This window comes from Sinocyclocheilus grahami, unplaced genomic scaffold, assembly GCF_001515645.1.
Source record: "Sinocyclocheilus grahami isolate Dianchi unplaced genomic scaffold, SAMN03320097.WGS_v1.1 scaffold710.1, whole genome shotgun sequence".
In the NCBI taxonomy this organism is placed as follows: domain Eukaryota; kingdom Metazoa; phylum Chordata; class Actinopteri; order Cypriniformes; family Cyprinidae; genus Sinocyclocheilus; species Sinocyclocheilus grahami.
Window position 1 is genome coordinate 391,982 of NW_015505889.1, and position 16,671 is coordinate 408,652.

General features: G+C 38.7%; 1 protein-coding gene across 1 annotated transcript in view; it reads left to right on the plus strand.

Annotated features, from left to right (window-relative positions):
• Positions 1-5,004: 5,004 nt before the first annotated feature.
• The window catches only part of dgkza (diacylglycerol kinase, zeta a), a 127,629-nt gene continuing 115,962 nt past the window's right edge, over positions 5,005-16,671 (plus strand). Inside the window, exon 1 of the mRNA XM_016244185.1 lies at positions 5,005-5,607. Coding sequence (XP_016099671.1) covers positions 5,324-5,607 — 284 coding nt within the window. The 5' untranslated portion in view covers positions 5,005-5,323. The remainder of the gene's footprint in view (positions 5,608-16,671) is intronic.

Consider the following 16,671-nt stretch of genomic DNA (forward strand, 5'->3'; position numbering starts at 1 on the left):
GTGTGTGTGTGTGTGTGTGTGTGTGTGTGTGTGTGTGTGTATGATTGTGTGCACCTGTTATTGATACTGGTACTCTATTTCTATTTCATGAAAGCTGTAATAATTTTAAACGGATTACTGCATATAATCTGACAATAAATACACTGGACTCTGTACACTTTTTTCACATTTTGAGAGAAATCATGTGTGTGTGTGGAGGTTATTTTAAAACGGGTATTGTTTTGGCAACAGTCTGGTTTTAATGTGAACTTTAAGTTGTTAATTGAGGAAACTGCAAGTGTAAACTCATTTTCAAGAAGACAACATCTGTGACTGTAACCCCACAGGCCTGCACTGTGAGTATCATTACATGATCGTATTTTTGTTCAAAGTAATTAATGATGTCGATTCTCTAAGGAGAATGGGAACTTGTGCACTCAAAACAGAGATCCTCTGTTTTGTTTCAAAAGTGTTCCTATTGAATGAATTAATAATTTAAAATATTCTTACTGCATTGCTTTTCCTATGTTGCAACAAACTGAACTTTCCATAAAATTCTATTAAAAAATAAAAATAAATAAAAAACTTTCACGGTGAGAGAACAAATAAATAATCTCATAAAATTTTCTCCATGTTTGCACAAATTGCTTACTCACTGACTATATATTTTCGGATGGAACACAAAATTGCAGAAGTTACAGCAGGAGGTTGCAATGGCTGTTAGAACATTAGTGGTTTGAACTTTTTTTATGCTTTATTTGAACATTTAGTTGACATTATGGAACAACAAAATTAAAACATAACAACAATTAAGAATAACATCAATAGAATAAAAAAAAACAACAACAATCAGTACCATAGTTCAAAGCAGAAAAAGACGTAACAAAAAAAAAACAATAGGGAAAAAAGAAAAGGAAATAAGAGGGCATTACACAAATTAATAAAAATTACACATTAAATACAGTAAAGTTTGTAGGCTGTGCAAACTGTACATGTTTTGAGAGCTTTTTTGTAAAGTGAGAATGAAATAGTAAGTAAATAATGTTTTATCTCTTGTAAGAATACTACAAAAATAGGTTTACAGTTCGAAAATTTACATATATGAATATAAAATCTACATAGAAAGAAAATTAGTTCCCTTTCATGGGAACTTCGAACTGCGTCCTCTAGGGGTCACTGTGGGGAACGTCTCGTCGTGACCCGTGTCTGAAGCATACATTGAAAAAACACCAACAACACGTTGGCCGGCGACAGCCATGACGTCACTACCGGTGCGACTATAGTATAAATAGGCACCGGGAGCACACATCATTCTCTTCTTCGTCTTCATTGACTGTTTTGTTTGAAGCGTGCATTTCTGTGGTAAGAGCGATCTCTATTCATATCATTATGGCGAGCACTAGCAAAGCGTTTAGAGGATGTGTGCATCCATTTTGTCATTGTTTAACATCTGATGACACACACGATCTATGCGTTATTTGTTTGGGCGAAGAGTACGCACGTGATGTCTCCGAGGGGGCAATCGGCATGCACTGCGAGCGTTTTACCAATGAAAAAGCTCCGCTCTCGTTTGTCTCTCTTTTCGAGGAAAGAGGGGCAGCCATCTGCTTCCCGCGATTCAGGACCCCCCGCTGCTGAGGTACGGAGGAGAATGAGCTTGTGGGGATTGCAGATGGATCTGGCCGATGAGTTTGAAGAGGGGTTTTCCCTCTCACGATCGTCGGCTGTGGACGAGAGTGAGCCGCTGGAGGATGATGTTATTTCATTAAACATTGTCTGATCCAGGGGCCAGTGCTCTGCTGGGTTCGGCCCAGCAAAAGCAGGAAATGTCTGAGGAGGGCAAAGAAGCTGAGGCTGAACCTTCCCAATCCTCCTGCCCTGCGTATGATGAGCTTTTGAAAGTTATGGATCGCGCCACGGCGAGGCTTTACTTGCCGTGAAGCGGGTGAAGAAAGTGACGTCGCGAGGTCATCTCAATGAACGTTATTTTTCTGGCCATAACCCTCCAGCTCAGGTGAGCTTACCTTTCTTCCTGTTTTCCATACAGAGATTGAGAAGGAATGGAAGAGGCCATTTTTCCTCACGCATCCATCGATTCCAGCATGCGAGTTGTGCGAAAGCGGTTATGAGAAGATGCACCTTATAGAGAGACGCTGGCCAGCTATCTCTCTATGGGTGAGACGTCCTCTTTTAAGACTCCCTCCTTGACATCTCACTCGAATGGCACGGATCTCGCTCTCCGTGCTATGAAGCAGGCCGCCTCTGCTAATGGCAGGTCCATGGCGGCTATGGTAGTGACGGAGGAACATCTGTGGGTGAACCTAGCAGATATCGGGAAAAAAGTGAGGGGCTTCCCGATGCGCCGGTTTCGCCTTCCATATTTTTGGTACCTCTGTTGAGACGGTGGTCGAGAACTTCAGGGAGGCAAAGGCGCGCTCAGTGGCCTTCATGAAGGTCCAGGTCTGAGCCCGAACAACCCAGGGGTCCTGGCCGTCTCGGTTTGAGGATCAGAGACAGGCACAGAAGGCTAGTGTCGCGGCTCGCGCTCCTCCCCCGCCCGCGGGTAGGGGTAGGAAGAATCGCTGGTCAAAGGAAGGTAGGTAAAAGACCTAAGGGATGTGATCCGTACTTCCGGGTATCTGTAAACAGATGCTTGGAAAACTCTAAATTTGAAATACTATGGTAAGTGCACACGTTTAGCTTTGCGCACTTTTCTACAAATCCACATAAGTGGTAAGTGTGCATGTTATGCTTTGCCCACTTTTCTGAAATCCTGTATGGTAAGGGTTACACGATATTAGCCTCGTTCCCTTTCTCTGAGTTGGTTTAGACCTCGGTACCTTTGGTTCTACTCAACTAGTGTGTCTCTGTCGACACACTCTGGAAGCATCGCTTCCCTCACCATTGAGGGTTATTGTGAGCATGGTGCTTTCTTTCGAGCGTTTAATTCTCTCTGAGGAGTTGGATTCCTTGCTCCATGGGCAGTTCTCGTTGTAGTGCTATCAAAGGGTTACCTATGAGCACGCTACTCCTTCTGAATTCGGAGTTCTCCTCTCATGTGAGAGTTGAGTTCTCTGTTTTTCTCAGAGCACCTGGAACCAGCAGCATCAGGCGAACTAGGCCCTTCCTCTGCCTCTCTGATGCGCTGAGTTTTTTGGCTAGCTTGCAGTACACTTACCCTTCTGATTCTAACAATCGCGCTGTAGATTGAGGCCCCCCCTCTCGCTGAGAGCTGGGTTTGTGCTCCCTCAGCTAAAGTAAATTACTGCTAGCCGTCCCAGCATTGAACATGCTGTAGGTCGAGCCCCCTTCTCGACTGAGAACTGGGTGTGTTGCTCCCACAGCTAAGTAAATTATTGCTAGCTGTTCCAGCTTTGGAACATGCTGCAGGTCGAACCTCCTCTCATTTGAGAACTGGGGGTGTTGCTCACTCAGCTAAATAACTGCTAGCTATTCCACCATTGGAACATGCTGTAGGTCGAGCTCCTTTTCGATTGAGAGCTGGAAGTTTGCTCCCTCAGCTACAGATTTACTGCTAGCCACTTCAGCATTATAAGCCTTAGGTCGAGTTGATAACTTCTCAAACATAGCGTTTTGGGATGCACAATTTCCATCTATGGGCTGCTCTTTCAGAGTGCCACGAGAACCCCTTAGAACAGTATTTTTTAAAATCCATGTTATGGTAAGTGTGCACGTGAAGTCTTTGTACACTTTCTAAAATCCACACTGTGGTAAGTTCGCACGCTAGTACTCTGCGTTCTTTTCTAAAATCCTGTATGGTAAGAGCTACGCGCAGCAGCCTCGTGCTCTTGAGACACTGCGTCCTCTTGGTTTCTTGCCATGCTTCGGATGCAAGCTTCAGACGAAGAAGTGGATGATGTGTTCTCCCGGTGCCTATTTATACTATAGTCGCACCGGTAGTGACGTCATGGCTGTCGCCGGCCAACGTGTTGTTGGTGTTTTTTCAATGTATGCTTCAGACACGGGTCACGACGAGACGTTCCCCATAGTGACCCCTAGAGGACGCAGTGTCTATTTCCCTACTCAGGGAACCATGGTTACATAAGTAACCTGAGACGTTTTATAATAAAGCAGGCATTTGAATCCGCTTCAAAGAAACCAAAAATAAAAGATTTAGGATTCATTGAAAAACCTTGTAAGATAGTACTTGAAATAAAATAACTAACATCTTCCCAGAGCTGAAAAGTATAGTTGCATGACCAAAACAAATGAAGAAGTGTTTCAGTATCATTCTGACAAAAGGAGCATTTAGTGTCAAAATCTGATCCAAATTTTTCTTAAGAAAATGTTTTGACAGGGTAAGCATTATGGAGGTGGTTTGAACTTGATGCGAGCAACAGCTGGCGGCCAGTGAAGTGTGACAAAATAAAAAAGTTGTGCTCTAACATTTACATACCCAGAAGTGTTGATGCATTAGAATTCGTGTAGCCAGTAGAGAGTTCAGAGCTGAGAATGTGTAAACATAATTAAAAATTTAATTCAGTGTGACAACATTCTGATTACTGATTACATTTGACTGTCTTATTTCATGGATTCAGATCCACACAAACTGTTATGTTATTGGTGGAATATTATCTTCCTGGTATTGCAACCAGTGATCTGTGAAGTGTGTTGCATGGTGGTGGCTGTAAAACTGACCTTACATGACTCGATAACATTAATATAATTGGCAGTGAAAACAAAACTATGTCTGTTTTTGATTTATTGTACTGAATTGAGTTTTACATCACAAGATGTTCACACGCATACACACACTACTCAAATAGAAAACAATGCTCTATTAAAAAAGGCACTATTCCTTCTTCCACAAACAGGCCTAAACATATTGTCAATTTGTCAACAAACGTAAAAACTTGACAAGTTTTTACTGACACAATATTGTTATAATGGTCAAATTTGATAGTAAAATGAATTCGCGCTTCCTGAGGTTTGTTTGGAGTGCTGTGTTTCTGTGCCAGTCAGAGCCTGTTGTTTAGGATTAGTGTATGTGTGTGACGGCGAGAGAGAGAGCTCTTTCTTGTGATTGGATGATTCCGCGGCTGTGGTTATGATGGGCGGGGTTTATTGGCATTCTCACACTTGATTGGCTAATCCTGAATCGGTAGTACATGTGGGCGGGGTCTCGTGACACAGTCAGCTGTGTGTTTGGAGGTGGTCGTCGTCTGCTCCGTTTATGATGATCAAGTCTATGACAAACTGCCCCGAAACAACAATTCCGTTGCCTTTTCACTCGTGCGACCAAACGGAAAGCACATATATCCTCTTAACTTCGGCTGTGCCTCTCAATGTGACACTTTGCATCGTTATCAAGTTAGTTTAATAAATGGCAGAAGCATCAGTCGCGAGCGTTGACGGTTCGTCTCGCGCCGCGCACAGCTCCGCGGACTCTCCGATCACGGTCGTGATCCCCCCGAGCTTGGAGGACGTGGTGGAGGAGGAGGACGTGTTCCTCTCTGAAAGCGGAGCAACTTTAAAACATCACGAGTGTCCGGGGAACGGGACTGAGCGACTGGCAGCAGCGGGGAGAGAAGCAGGACTGTCTCCTGAAAACCAGGCGGAGAGCAGCGAGTTCCTACACCTCACCATCCGGAAACAGGTGTCATACAGGTAAATCTCACTCACGGTAAACGACTAGAGCAGGATAAATGAGGTAACGTCAAAACATCCGAGCACTTTGCTTGATTTCAAACTTCAAACCAACTCCCTCCTCCAGTCTCAGCTGGCCTTTGACCAGCGGCAATTACGGTTTAATTGTTCTGTTAGTGTACAGTAGTTACAGTCAGAGCGATTTCACTTGCAGCTTGGTTAATGTTGTCGTTTTCTGAAGACCCGTCTCCCGTGATACTACAGGATGATCTTGATTACTTCCAGCATAAGCTGAAACGCCACATTCTTGTAACCTATTAACTACCAGCCTAATAGTATTAAGGTTACACACACACACATACACACACACACACACACACACATACACACACACACACACACTAGGTTTCTGTGAATTGTGGGGACTATACTGACCAAACGATATTTTCTATCCCCTAACCCAACTCTAAACCTACCCCTTACAGAAAACCTGTTTGCATTGTTACACTTTCAGATAAACATCATTTACTATTTTTAATAATTTTTTCGCTCGTGGGGACCGCAGGTGATGTAAAAAAATTTCAGGTTTTACTGTCCTTGTGGGGACATTTGGTCCCCTCAATGTAGCATAAACAAGAACACACACACGCATACATTTACATGAACATTTCCATTTGTTGTGGTTCGTTTTGACAGGTAGTGTGGTAGTCTATTAGAAAATAGTGCCTAATTATAGTTCATCAGGCCGAACAACATGGCTCTCCCGTCATCAGGGCCAGTTTGTCATGACTGTAAATTGAATTATTATGGTGTCAGATGCCAGAATCTCTTTGCACATTATCAACGTCATCATCATTAGCACAGCTATCTTAGGCCTGGTGGAAGGATCTTACAATGAAACCTTGGTGACATCAGTCATGTGTTTTTTGTGCAAAATGCCATATCTGACAATGTATGAGACTGTTTACACATCACACCAGGCCACATTTATGTGTGCGCTACACACTGTTATTTTAGTGGGGTTGTAGTGTGTTTTGCTTTACTGGTCTATTTGCCATGCCATGTTGGCCAATAAAAGTCTGTGTTCATGTGATTGTTTCTAGCAGACACTTTGCACTTTTTATGTTTGCTGTGTCATGTTAGTTGACGTATTATGTTACATGGGCTAACCAATTGGACTTCTTGTTCCCTTGAATAGTGACTGAAAATATTTGTCACAGTAATGTAGGACTAACTTATTATTGACATAATGGAACGTTTTAATGGAGTCAAATAATGCTATATAAGAAAGTGTAATAAATGTGTCCGTTTTTCTTGTGCAACACATGCTTTTGTGTTGGATATTGGTTGCAACATCTACAGATAAGGTTTATGACCTGTTACTTCTGTGTTCTGTCATTATGAGTTGTCCCACAAACGTGTTTTTCCCTTTTTAGTTTCTGTAGGACAAGGTAAAGTTGTTGTGTTACTGAAAGTCTAGACCTTCGATGGTCTAAAAAAGAGGAAGTACAGGTTCCTCAGTTTTTCTCGGCCATTGTAAATGTATCTTTGGGAAATAATACAGCAGATTTGCTCTCCTCTCTTGGTTTAATCTCAAATGAAACCAGTAGCAGCTGTGCTGATTATGTAATAATGTTCAGGGTTTTTATACTACGCAGTGTAAAGTGATGGAACTGCATATGTGTTTGTGGGTCTGACGGTGGATGGGTTCTTCTTTGCTCTGAGTGTGTTATATAAGAGGACGAGGCCGAGGGACACTGTGAAATCACAGGTGGTTTTGCATTGGTGAAAGTAGTCAACCAGAGTCAATACCTGTCTGACCCTGATGCATGGAGGGCAGATGCTGATATAACCCTAGTGATAGGGCCCTACGAAATCTCTTTATTTTTCCCAAATTCCTTTTTCATTTTTTACATTCTGGATTCAGTTTTTTTTTTATTAAAATTTTTACTGGACTCCATTTTAATGGTTAAATTAAATCAAAAGGCATGTCTAATGATTGAAATCATGAAACTTATACAATTTAACAACTATATTAAAAGTATAACAAAAGTTAGTTTTTAGGGCCCTATGAAATGCGTTAAATTTATTTTTTACTAATTCTGTGTTTCCTGTCTAATCTGAATTAAAAAAAAACTGAATTCATAAAACTTACAACTTAAGTTATAAAAAGATTCTATAATAGGGCTCTATGGGAAAAAAATGTGTGTGTGTGTGTGTGTATGTATATATATATTTATATTTAGAAATTCTTTTGTGTTTTCTTTTTTCTGAATTTATGATTTAATACAGAATTATTTATAATGGTGGTAATCAAATGAAGGCGTAAAACATTAACAATTGAATTGATATTTAAAAATGTTAATTTAATCTAATGAAAATTAAACAATTCCTTTTATTTTTGGCACTTTAAATTAAAACATGGAAGAAATTGTAGAATCTTACTTAAAGTTAACTAACTACATTTAAATAAGATTGTGTTGTTATTATTATTATTATTATTATTATTATTATTATTATTATTTTGAAAAGTACATTCCACTGTACAATGATAATATGAAGTTTAACTTTTAAGTTAAACCGAAATTTCTTTTTGATGTGTTGCTGTGAAGACCTTTGAGTTTCTGTGCAACTGATGATAGATTTTATCAAATGAAATGGTGAAATGCTTGTGAAGTGACTCTCAGTGCAGCTCTGGAAATGAAGTTCATGTGTCCTCATATAGTATGTGTAGTAGATGAAACTGTGCTATTCATTAACACAGAGACACACAGAACATGCAGATTTCATATTCTTTTTGCAGTTGAATATTCGCAAATATTCGCTAGTCCATAGTGAGATCTGAAAAGTAGATCACAAGCCTACTCTTGATCCAAAATTCCAAATGACACAACATTCCGCTGGATTCTATGATTCCTCCGAATCATAAGGCTCCACCCTAAAGGGCATGATCAACATCCTACACCAGCAATGGCAGGACAGACAGACAGGGGGAATCAATGCCTGGCTTAGAGTGAAAGAGGATCTCCACCGAAAGAGTCAATAACAGGCGGAAACACAATAGCAACCAATCTGTCCCTGTAGCCTTCCACCTCAGTGCTGTTGTTGTGACCTCGGTAATGTGTTTGGGACAGTCAGCCGTGGATCATCATCATTCTAGCTCTGATTAGAGTGGGAGTCAATTAGCAGCTAAAAAAAGAGTGAAATATGTGGACGGCTACCTGTGGGAATATTAACAAAGCAAAAACAATGCAATACATGACCATCTAGTCAACCTGAGTTTGTTGCTCTTGCTGTGTTTTGATGTAAATATCTATTAGGATGTTATATTGTAGGACTAAAACCAGTTTCCTCTCATAATATTGATCTGATCTCAATGTCTCTGCAGTCACGACATACTTCTTTCAGCTTTATGTTCTGGTATTTGCATTTAAAAGAGCTTTTTATAAATAGGATGGTATGTACATTAATGACAGTCAAGAGGACAGATTTAGATTATAGACAATTGCAAAGCAGGTTACTGTGTCTCACCTTTAACTGTAATTCAGCTTCAATTCCTCTGAAAGTCTGAGATTGTGAGAAGCAATTCATTCTTGAATGTATTGGGGGGGGGGGGGGGGGGACAAACATTGTCTTATATTCGGGTCAATACGGTAGTATCTTTAAAAATATATTTGTGTCAATAATTATTATTTTTCTATTGAAACTCTATGGATTAGTCAAAAATCAGTTGGGACTTCTTTGCTCTGAGCTAAGAATTTACCTCAGACACCAGCCCCATATTAGAGTATACAGTGGGGCAAAAAAGTATTTAGTCAGCCACCAAGTGTGCAATTTCTCCCACTTAAAAAGATGAGTGAGGACTGTGTGGCTGACTAAATACTTTTTTTCCCCACTGTACATGCAGTAAGTGAAATAAGAAATATGTCAGAATTCTCAGTAGGGATGTAACAATTCACTCAACTCACGATTCGATTCACGATTCGATTCGATTCACGAATATTATATATATTTTTTAACAAAATTAGATTTAAGACAAATTATAAATTAAATGTGTCCTTTTATTATTGCTTGGACAAAATGCTGCACATTTCTTTATCAAATTGAAATATAATACTATAATAATATACTAATATTGCACTTGCATATTATTGCTCTTTTGTTGGTTTTGATTGTTTCTATTGTCCTCATTTGTAAGTCGCTTTGGATAAATGACAACATTTAAATATAATGTAAATAACAAAACTAAATTTAAATTTTAAAACAAGCCCCAAATCAAATAAATAAGTAACACAAATAAAATAAATTTCTTCATATAAACAAACTAAGGCTTTGTCTGTGCTCTTTCCATTTAAAATTAGAGGCAACCACTGCATTTTAACCATGATCTAAACAAAGATGCTGCATGCATGCAACATGAGCAGTTTTTAAACTAAATTAGATTGTATTGTTTCGAAATTTGAAGCAAAAACAGAATGGTTTGATTTCAGTTTTGTGAAACTATAAATAAAAATATCTGCATGAAACAGCAAAGCTTAACGAGACGCAGATTCACTCTCTGCCAGCAGGTGGCGCTTAAAGTGTTTCCTGGTTTCCGCTGTAAACAAAGCAGCCCTGCACTTATGAACTTTAATATACGTTATACAGAGGCCACACAATAGCCTATATTCAAATTTAATTTATGCTATTCTCATGTATTCACATGTAGTATTATACTGCACTTCATTTTACTTCATACATGCATGCTTTTATCACTCACTAAGTTAGTCCTTCATCATCTGTAGTTCCTAGTAGTAGGCATACTGTATCGGTAGAAAGAGGCCATATGAAGGTCCTGAAAAGGAAGAGGTGCAAACTCTTCCCAAAAGTTGTGCATGGAAAGGTGCAAATCTTGTGTGTTCTGTCCCAGTCTCCAAAGATAATTTTCATGTGAACTGTGAGAAATTTGGGGAGGGAGATTTAAGACTAAAACATGCTTTACAGTTCAAGTTTGCTCAAAATAAGCACATCTGTTCTTTAAAAATAATAAATTCCATCTTTTGTACTGCATGTATACAAGGATTATGGACAAATTAACATGTTTGATGTATCCATAAGTGGTCTAGAAAACACCATAGAATTTTAGAGAATTTCAACGGTCATTATTCAACCTTTCCTCTTCCCTTACATGTTGTTAATTTATGCAGTAAAACAAGAACCTACTTTTTAGAAATGCACCTATCGACTGGCCATAAATCAGAACCGGCTGTTTTTTGCTCCAAATGTGCAATCAGCGACCAGCTTTTTAAAAAAAATTTATATTTTTTATTTTGGCCGATCTCTGTTCTGGACCTGCAAACACACTGCATTGCAATCATTTTCCGAAATGTTATTTGTGTGAAAATATTACAAAGTCTGTAAATGGGATGTTAACAGAGGCCAGAAACATATAAACACACACCCATCAGCATTCTATCATATTGGAGTCAGTAACATATTGGAATTTATTTTGCACATGGTATATATATTGTGACACATATCTTAGAGGAAAATTATGAACAAGTTACAGACCATCATTAAGTACACTGCTGCTAAAACTGATTCATCATAATTTACTGCTCCTCGAAGAGCAATATTCTAATATTTCACTGCTCTGTCTGTCAATTAGAAAATAGTGTTTCTTTAGAAAACCACTTTGTGCTACAAAATGTCAGTATCTATTAAAATATAAATTATCTAGTAATACATCACATTTAGGGGCAAATGTCAGAGGTTCAGTAACTGCATCATACTGACTGAGTGGTTCTATAACAACAACACTACATTTTTTTTAAATGAATGAAGGATTCAATCTTTAGAAATCAGCGGTTATCTTTAACATTGGAAAAGCTCAACTTTACAAATTAGCAGCAAAAATATGTGGGGGGTCTACCAGTATAAGTGCAGATATTAATCCATTAGTTGATTGTGGTAGAATGCCTGTTAGAAACCAAAAGCACAACTTTTGTGGGGCTTTTCTTTTTTCTTTTTGGTTTTCTAAGGATGGAATTTTAATCAGAAAAGGGTCATATGTTTACTCAAACAATTTCTGTTAAGTAGATGTTCTAGAATATGCAGTATTTAATCTTGTGTAAGGTTTTCTGTTTTTAAAAAAAATTTTTATGAGGTCTGGTCAGGTCAAACAGAAGAAGTTTTATATGTTATCCTCTGTGTAGATTTACACAGATGACTAATTCAACACTGGATTATTATCACAAAAGCACACAGAGCTTCACATCACGACATCACTTAGGGATAGGCGGGTGCCAGGTAGCCTAAATAAAAAACATTACTGTGAAATATGAAAATGTGCTTCCTTCGAACTGAGATGCAAATGAGGATAATGCATGCATTTGAGATGCTATAGTGTAAACAAAACTGTATGCTAATTAAATTAGTAGTGGATTTTTATTTTACAGTGATTCTTTACTGTTGGAAGCTATTGTTGTGTATTACTAGCCTATTTGTTTGAAAAATGTTTTTGAACATTTAAAATAAAAAGGGAGAGGCAGGGATTTATGTGCATGCTTGCTTCCATAAAGAATAGTTATAATATAATGAAGTAGGGCTGGGCGATAATTCGATAACGATAATTATCACGATATAATTTTCCACTCGGATCAAAGTTCAAACTGCTGCGCGGCGTGAGCTCCCTAGAGCAGATGCGTTTACTCGGTCACGCGAGCACTAAACAGCGCTGTGAGATCGACTGCTTGAATTCAGCGATGAACACAAATGACTTAGTGATTTAAACTAATTTAAAGGGGTCATATGATGTTGCTAAAAAGAACATTATTTTGTGTATTTGGTGTAATGAAATGTGTTTATGCGGTTTAAAGTAAAAAAAACACATTATTTTCCACATACTGTACATTATTGTTTCTCCTCTATACCCCGCCTTTTTGAAACACGTTTTTACAAAGCTCATCGGTCTGAAAAGCGAGGTGTGCTGTGATTGGCCAGCTATCCAATACGTTGTGATTGGCCGAATACCTCAAGCGTGAGACGGAAATGTTACGCCCCTCACATACTGTTGATGCCGTGTCCGGCCGGAGCGACGAGACATAAACATTAAAACCCATTACAAACGAGGCATTTGTTGCATCCAGTGGGGACACAATTACTGATTATAATGACTTATACTGTCTTTTTACGTGTTGCGTTGCGTTGCATTGCATCGCGCAAACATAAAACTCTGTCTGCATTTGTGATCGGAGAAATGACAAACAACAAGTGCTACTCTACTGCCCAAAACTCGCGTTTGAATCATCAGTGGCAACGAAAAACACAGCGGCCTACCGTGAGGGGAAGCCCCGGCTTAGCGTGTGCTGAGGCCGGGATAGCGTGAGCTGAGGTGGGCTGGATTCTGCTTCGTCCACGGTAAAAGTTGATATATTCCCTCAGCAACCTGCACAGATCAGCTCCAGGCATGATGAAGCGGATATCGTCCTCTTTTGGAAGACCAAACAAAGTAGTTTCGCTTTCACAACGAAACACTGAATTTTAATACAGGAGTAATGGTTATTATAGAACGTATTTGTGATTAAGCTATAGCATGTGTGCATTTATACTGAATGTTTTTAGACTACTGTTTTTCATACAAATAGGCTACCTAAAAACATAGTTATATTTTTACCATTGTATTGAGGTGCTATATGTGGTTTTAACTGTGTTTATCATGATTTAAATGTATGCTACTATGGGAGACCAATGTTCTTTAAATTTTTTTTTTTTAAATTTAGAATAAAAAAAAAACTTGGTCAGAATAAATTTAACCATATAAAACTGAGTTTGCTACAATTTTCACAGATGTTACTGATTTTGATAATGAACAAATATTTACCTCTGCATCCTAACTCAAGCTACTATCAAATGTGCATTTCTAAGAGACAAACAAGTGATATTATTATTCATATTATCAGGCAACCCAAATCTGTTTCTTGTTTCTTAAACTTGAAAGAAATAAAGATGTGACATTTATCGTGATAATTATCGACATCGACTGATATGAAAAAAATTATCGAGATAATTTTTTTGGCCGTATCGCCCAGCCCTATAATGAAGAGAGCTAAATAAAAAAAAAAAAGAAGCTCAGTTTACCCCGTTTTTCATATTTATAACATTCAGTTCATGCAAACTATGGATAATTGTATTATTTTCACATCATTGTCAAGTGTTGTGACACATTGTATTTGACAAATTCAGATTGAGCAGTAGTATTTCATGGGATTTAATATTTGTCATTATTCATTTGCCTTGTCAAATTGAATACATCAGTATCACAGGCTGTACCATCTCATTGTCCTTAGACTCAGTCCTTATTTAATAAATTCAGCTTACAAATTCCTATATGTGCACCTGCTTATGCATGTGTCTTGGTTCATCATGTTGATTTTTAAAACTGTAGAAATAATTTTGTGCCTATCACAGCTCTTACCTCTAACTGCACTTTTTTACAAGATGTAATGTAAGTCTCCGGTATCCCCAGAATGTTTCTGTGAAGATTCAGCTCAAAATAAATCACAGAACATTTATTATTGCATGCTGTAAATACCCCTTTTTGGCTGGAAGCAAAATCATACTGTTTTCATGTGTCTTTTTAAATGCAAATGAGCTGCTGCTCTCCGCCCCCTTTTCAGAAGAGGACTGTGCCTTTACAGCTTGTGCCTAGTTTACTATGGCAGCAAAAAACATAAAATCTGTTTGTTTTTGATTATCATCTCAATCGCGCTCATGCTCACGTGACATTGCAGTTCTTAGGCATCATGAAAAGTTTATTATTGCATGTTTAACAAGGATTGTCAGTTTAAACTTCTGATAGCTGGTTTTCACAAACAGCCGGTTCTTTCGTGTGAACTGTCAAATACACACAAGGTTATGTCAGAAACACACAATGTTCACATATGCACACTCAGTTATGCCTGTGAACGTAATGTGTACCAGTCTCTTGGACATAGTGACAATGCACTACTAATGGAACTCAACCCAGCCTCGCCCCCTCATTATTTTTTTTAAGGATTTATTTATGTTTTTTTTTATGCCTTTATTCAGACAGGACAGTATAGAGCAGACAGGAAAGCATTGGTTGGAGAGAGAGGGGAACAGGATCGGCAATCCACGAGACGGGATTCGAACTCTGGTCGCCGTGAATGCAGTTGCGCTGTATGTCAGCACATTAACCACAAGGCTATTGGCGTCGTTGCCCCCTCATTTTTTTTTTTTGCATGTTCCTTTGGTAGGGGCTATTTAAAGGGGAGGTCTAATGCTATTTCAGACTTAAGTCTGATTTATTTACACTGTTAAAGAGTTAGATTCTCATGCTAAACCAAAGTTTTAAAAAAACGAGTTGTGAGACAGAGTATTTCTGTGCCAAATACACTTCCTCAGGGTTCATATAAGTTTTGAAATGTTTTTATTGAGTATAACCCTGTATGATGTCATAAAGGGCAGAATTCCTTGTATGGGCACTTCTCCTGGAAGAGCGCACGCACACCCATCAAGCAGAGCGAGAGCATGCCCATCATCAATGTGCTTCATTTGGGTTGCGGAAGTCATCGGCAGCACTGCACATGACTTGCTTGAGAAGGATTTGTTTTAAACTTTGTTTTTAGACCATGAAATCAATCGTGACCGTGTGTTTTTAGTTGTGAGTAGGGCTGAATGATTTTGGAAAATAATCTAATTGCAAATATTTTTTTTAACAATATTGCGATTTAATATGCAATTATTATTTTTTAAAGCTCTTTATGTTCTGTATTATTCAACAAAGATGAGCTATAAATCATTGTATAGTATGACCAACACAATATTAGATAGATTAAACATAAATGTTCTTTTCTGTAGGCCAGGCCTATATGTTACGATGAAATTAGGTGATGCATGAATTGATATGAATGACATTTTTATTTAACAACTACAATCACAGTATATTGACCGTTTTGTTGAACTTCCAACCTTGTAAGCATGTAATAATTATGTTTAAATAATTTTTTGTGGGTTTCGTGCTGTCCGCTAAGGCATAGGACACACACAGGCTTTCCTCCTCACCAACGACATTAAACACTGTGTCTACACCGGACGCGAGTGGCAAAATACAGTAGAACCTTTATAATCAGTGACACGGTGTACACTGTGACGCAACAACTGTAGCGTCCAGTATAGACACGGTGAGTGAAGCCGAGAGCAAGATATGCCTTGTCATATTTTCTGCATTTAGCTTTTAAATGACCAGCACCTGCCTGGGTCTGTGCGACTTCATCTATGGCTTTTCTCTTCCCTTTCACAAACCGATCCATCTCCCATTCTAAGTTACGTCCTTTGGCTGTTTACTGTTTTATTTCTTTTCTTTTTCTGCTGATGGCCCGCGCTCGACTTGAAGCAGCGCTGCTTAGACCGATGGGTGTGTGTCATCAAAGTACTGCGAGAGCTATAAGAGAGCGTGGACGTCTCCTTATGCTTTCTCTCACCATACTTTGATGACACACACCCATCGATTTTCAAGTCGTACACACCTCTTTACTCTTGCGTGTCACGTGACCGTGTAATCGCAGTCTCTTCGATCGAAAAATCATATTTTTTTCATGTTGCGATATCGCAAATGCAATTAATCGTTCAGCCCTAGTTGTGAGGGAAAGATAAAGTTGTTCAGCTTCCCGAAGAACCCAGCGTTAAGGGAACAGTGGATGCAGTTTGTTTCTCTGGGGCAGCAACAGAGTTGTACAAGTGTGTTTGATTTTCCTGGCATTTCGGTGACAAATGTTTTCTAAGCAAATTAAAAAATAATTTAGGTCAGTAAAGTTTTTGTTCCTGTTTTATATCGATGTCACTGCTTGCAGATGATTGCTATGTCTATTTGCTATGTCTAAAAATCCACTACTGTTGACTCTTTAGCTCTGCCCACGGCACACCTCCAGGAGCTCAAATGTTTTTCGTGAGAAGTGGTACAGCTGTATCTGTCTTTTATAAATCTGATAAAACTAAAGACTCTTCAGAGATATGAAAGATGCAATACTACTATATAGGTACTCATGATTAACATGAGATTGCCAGAAACCGTGTTATGTCCAC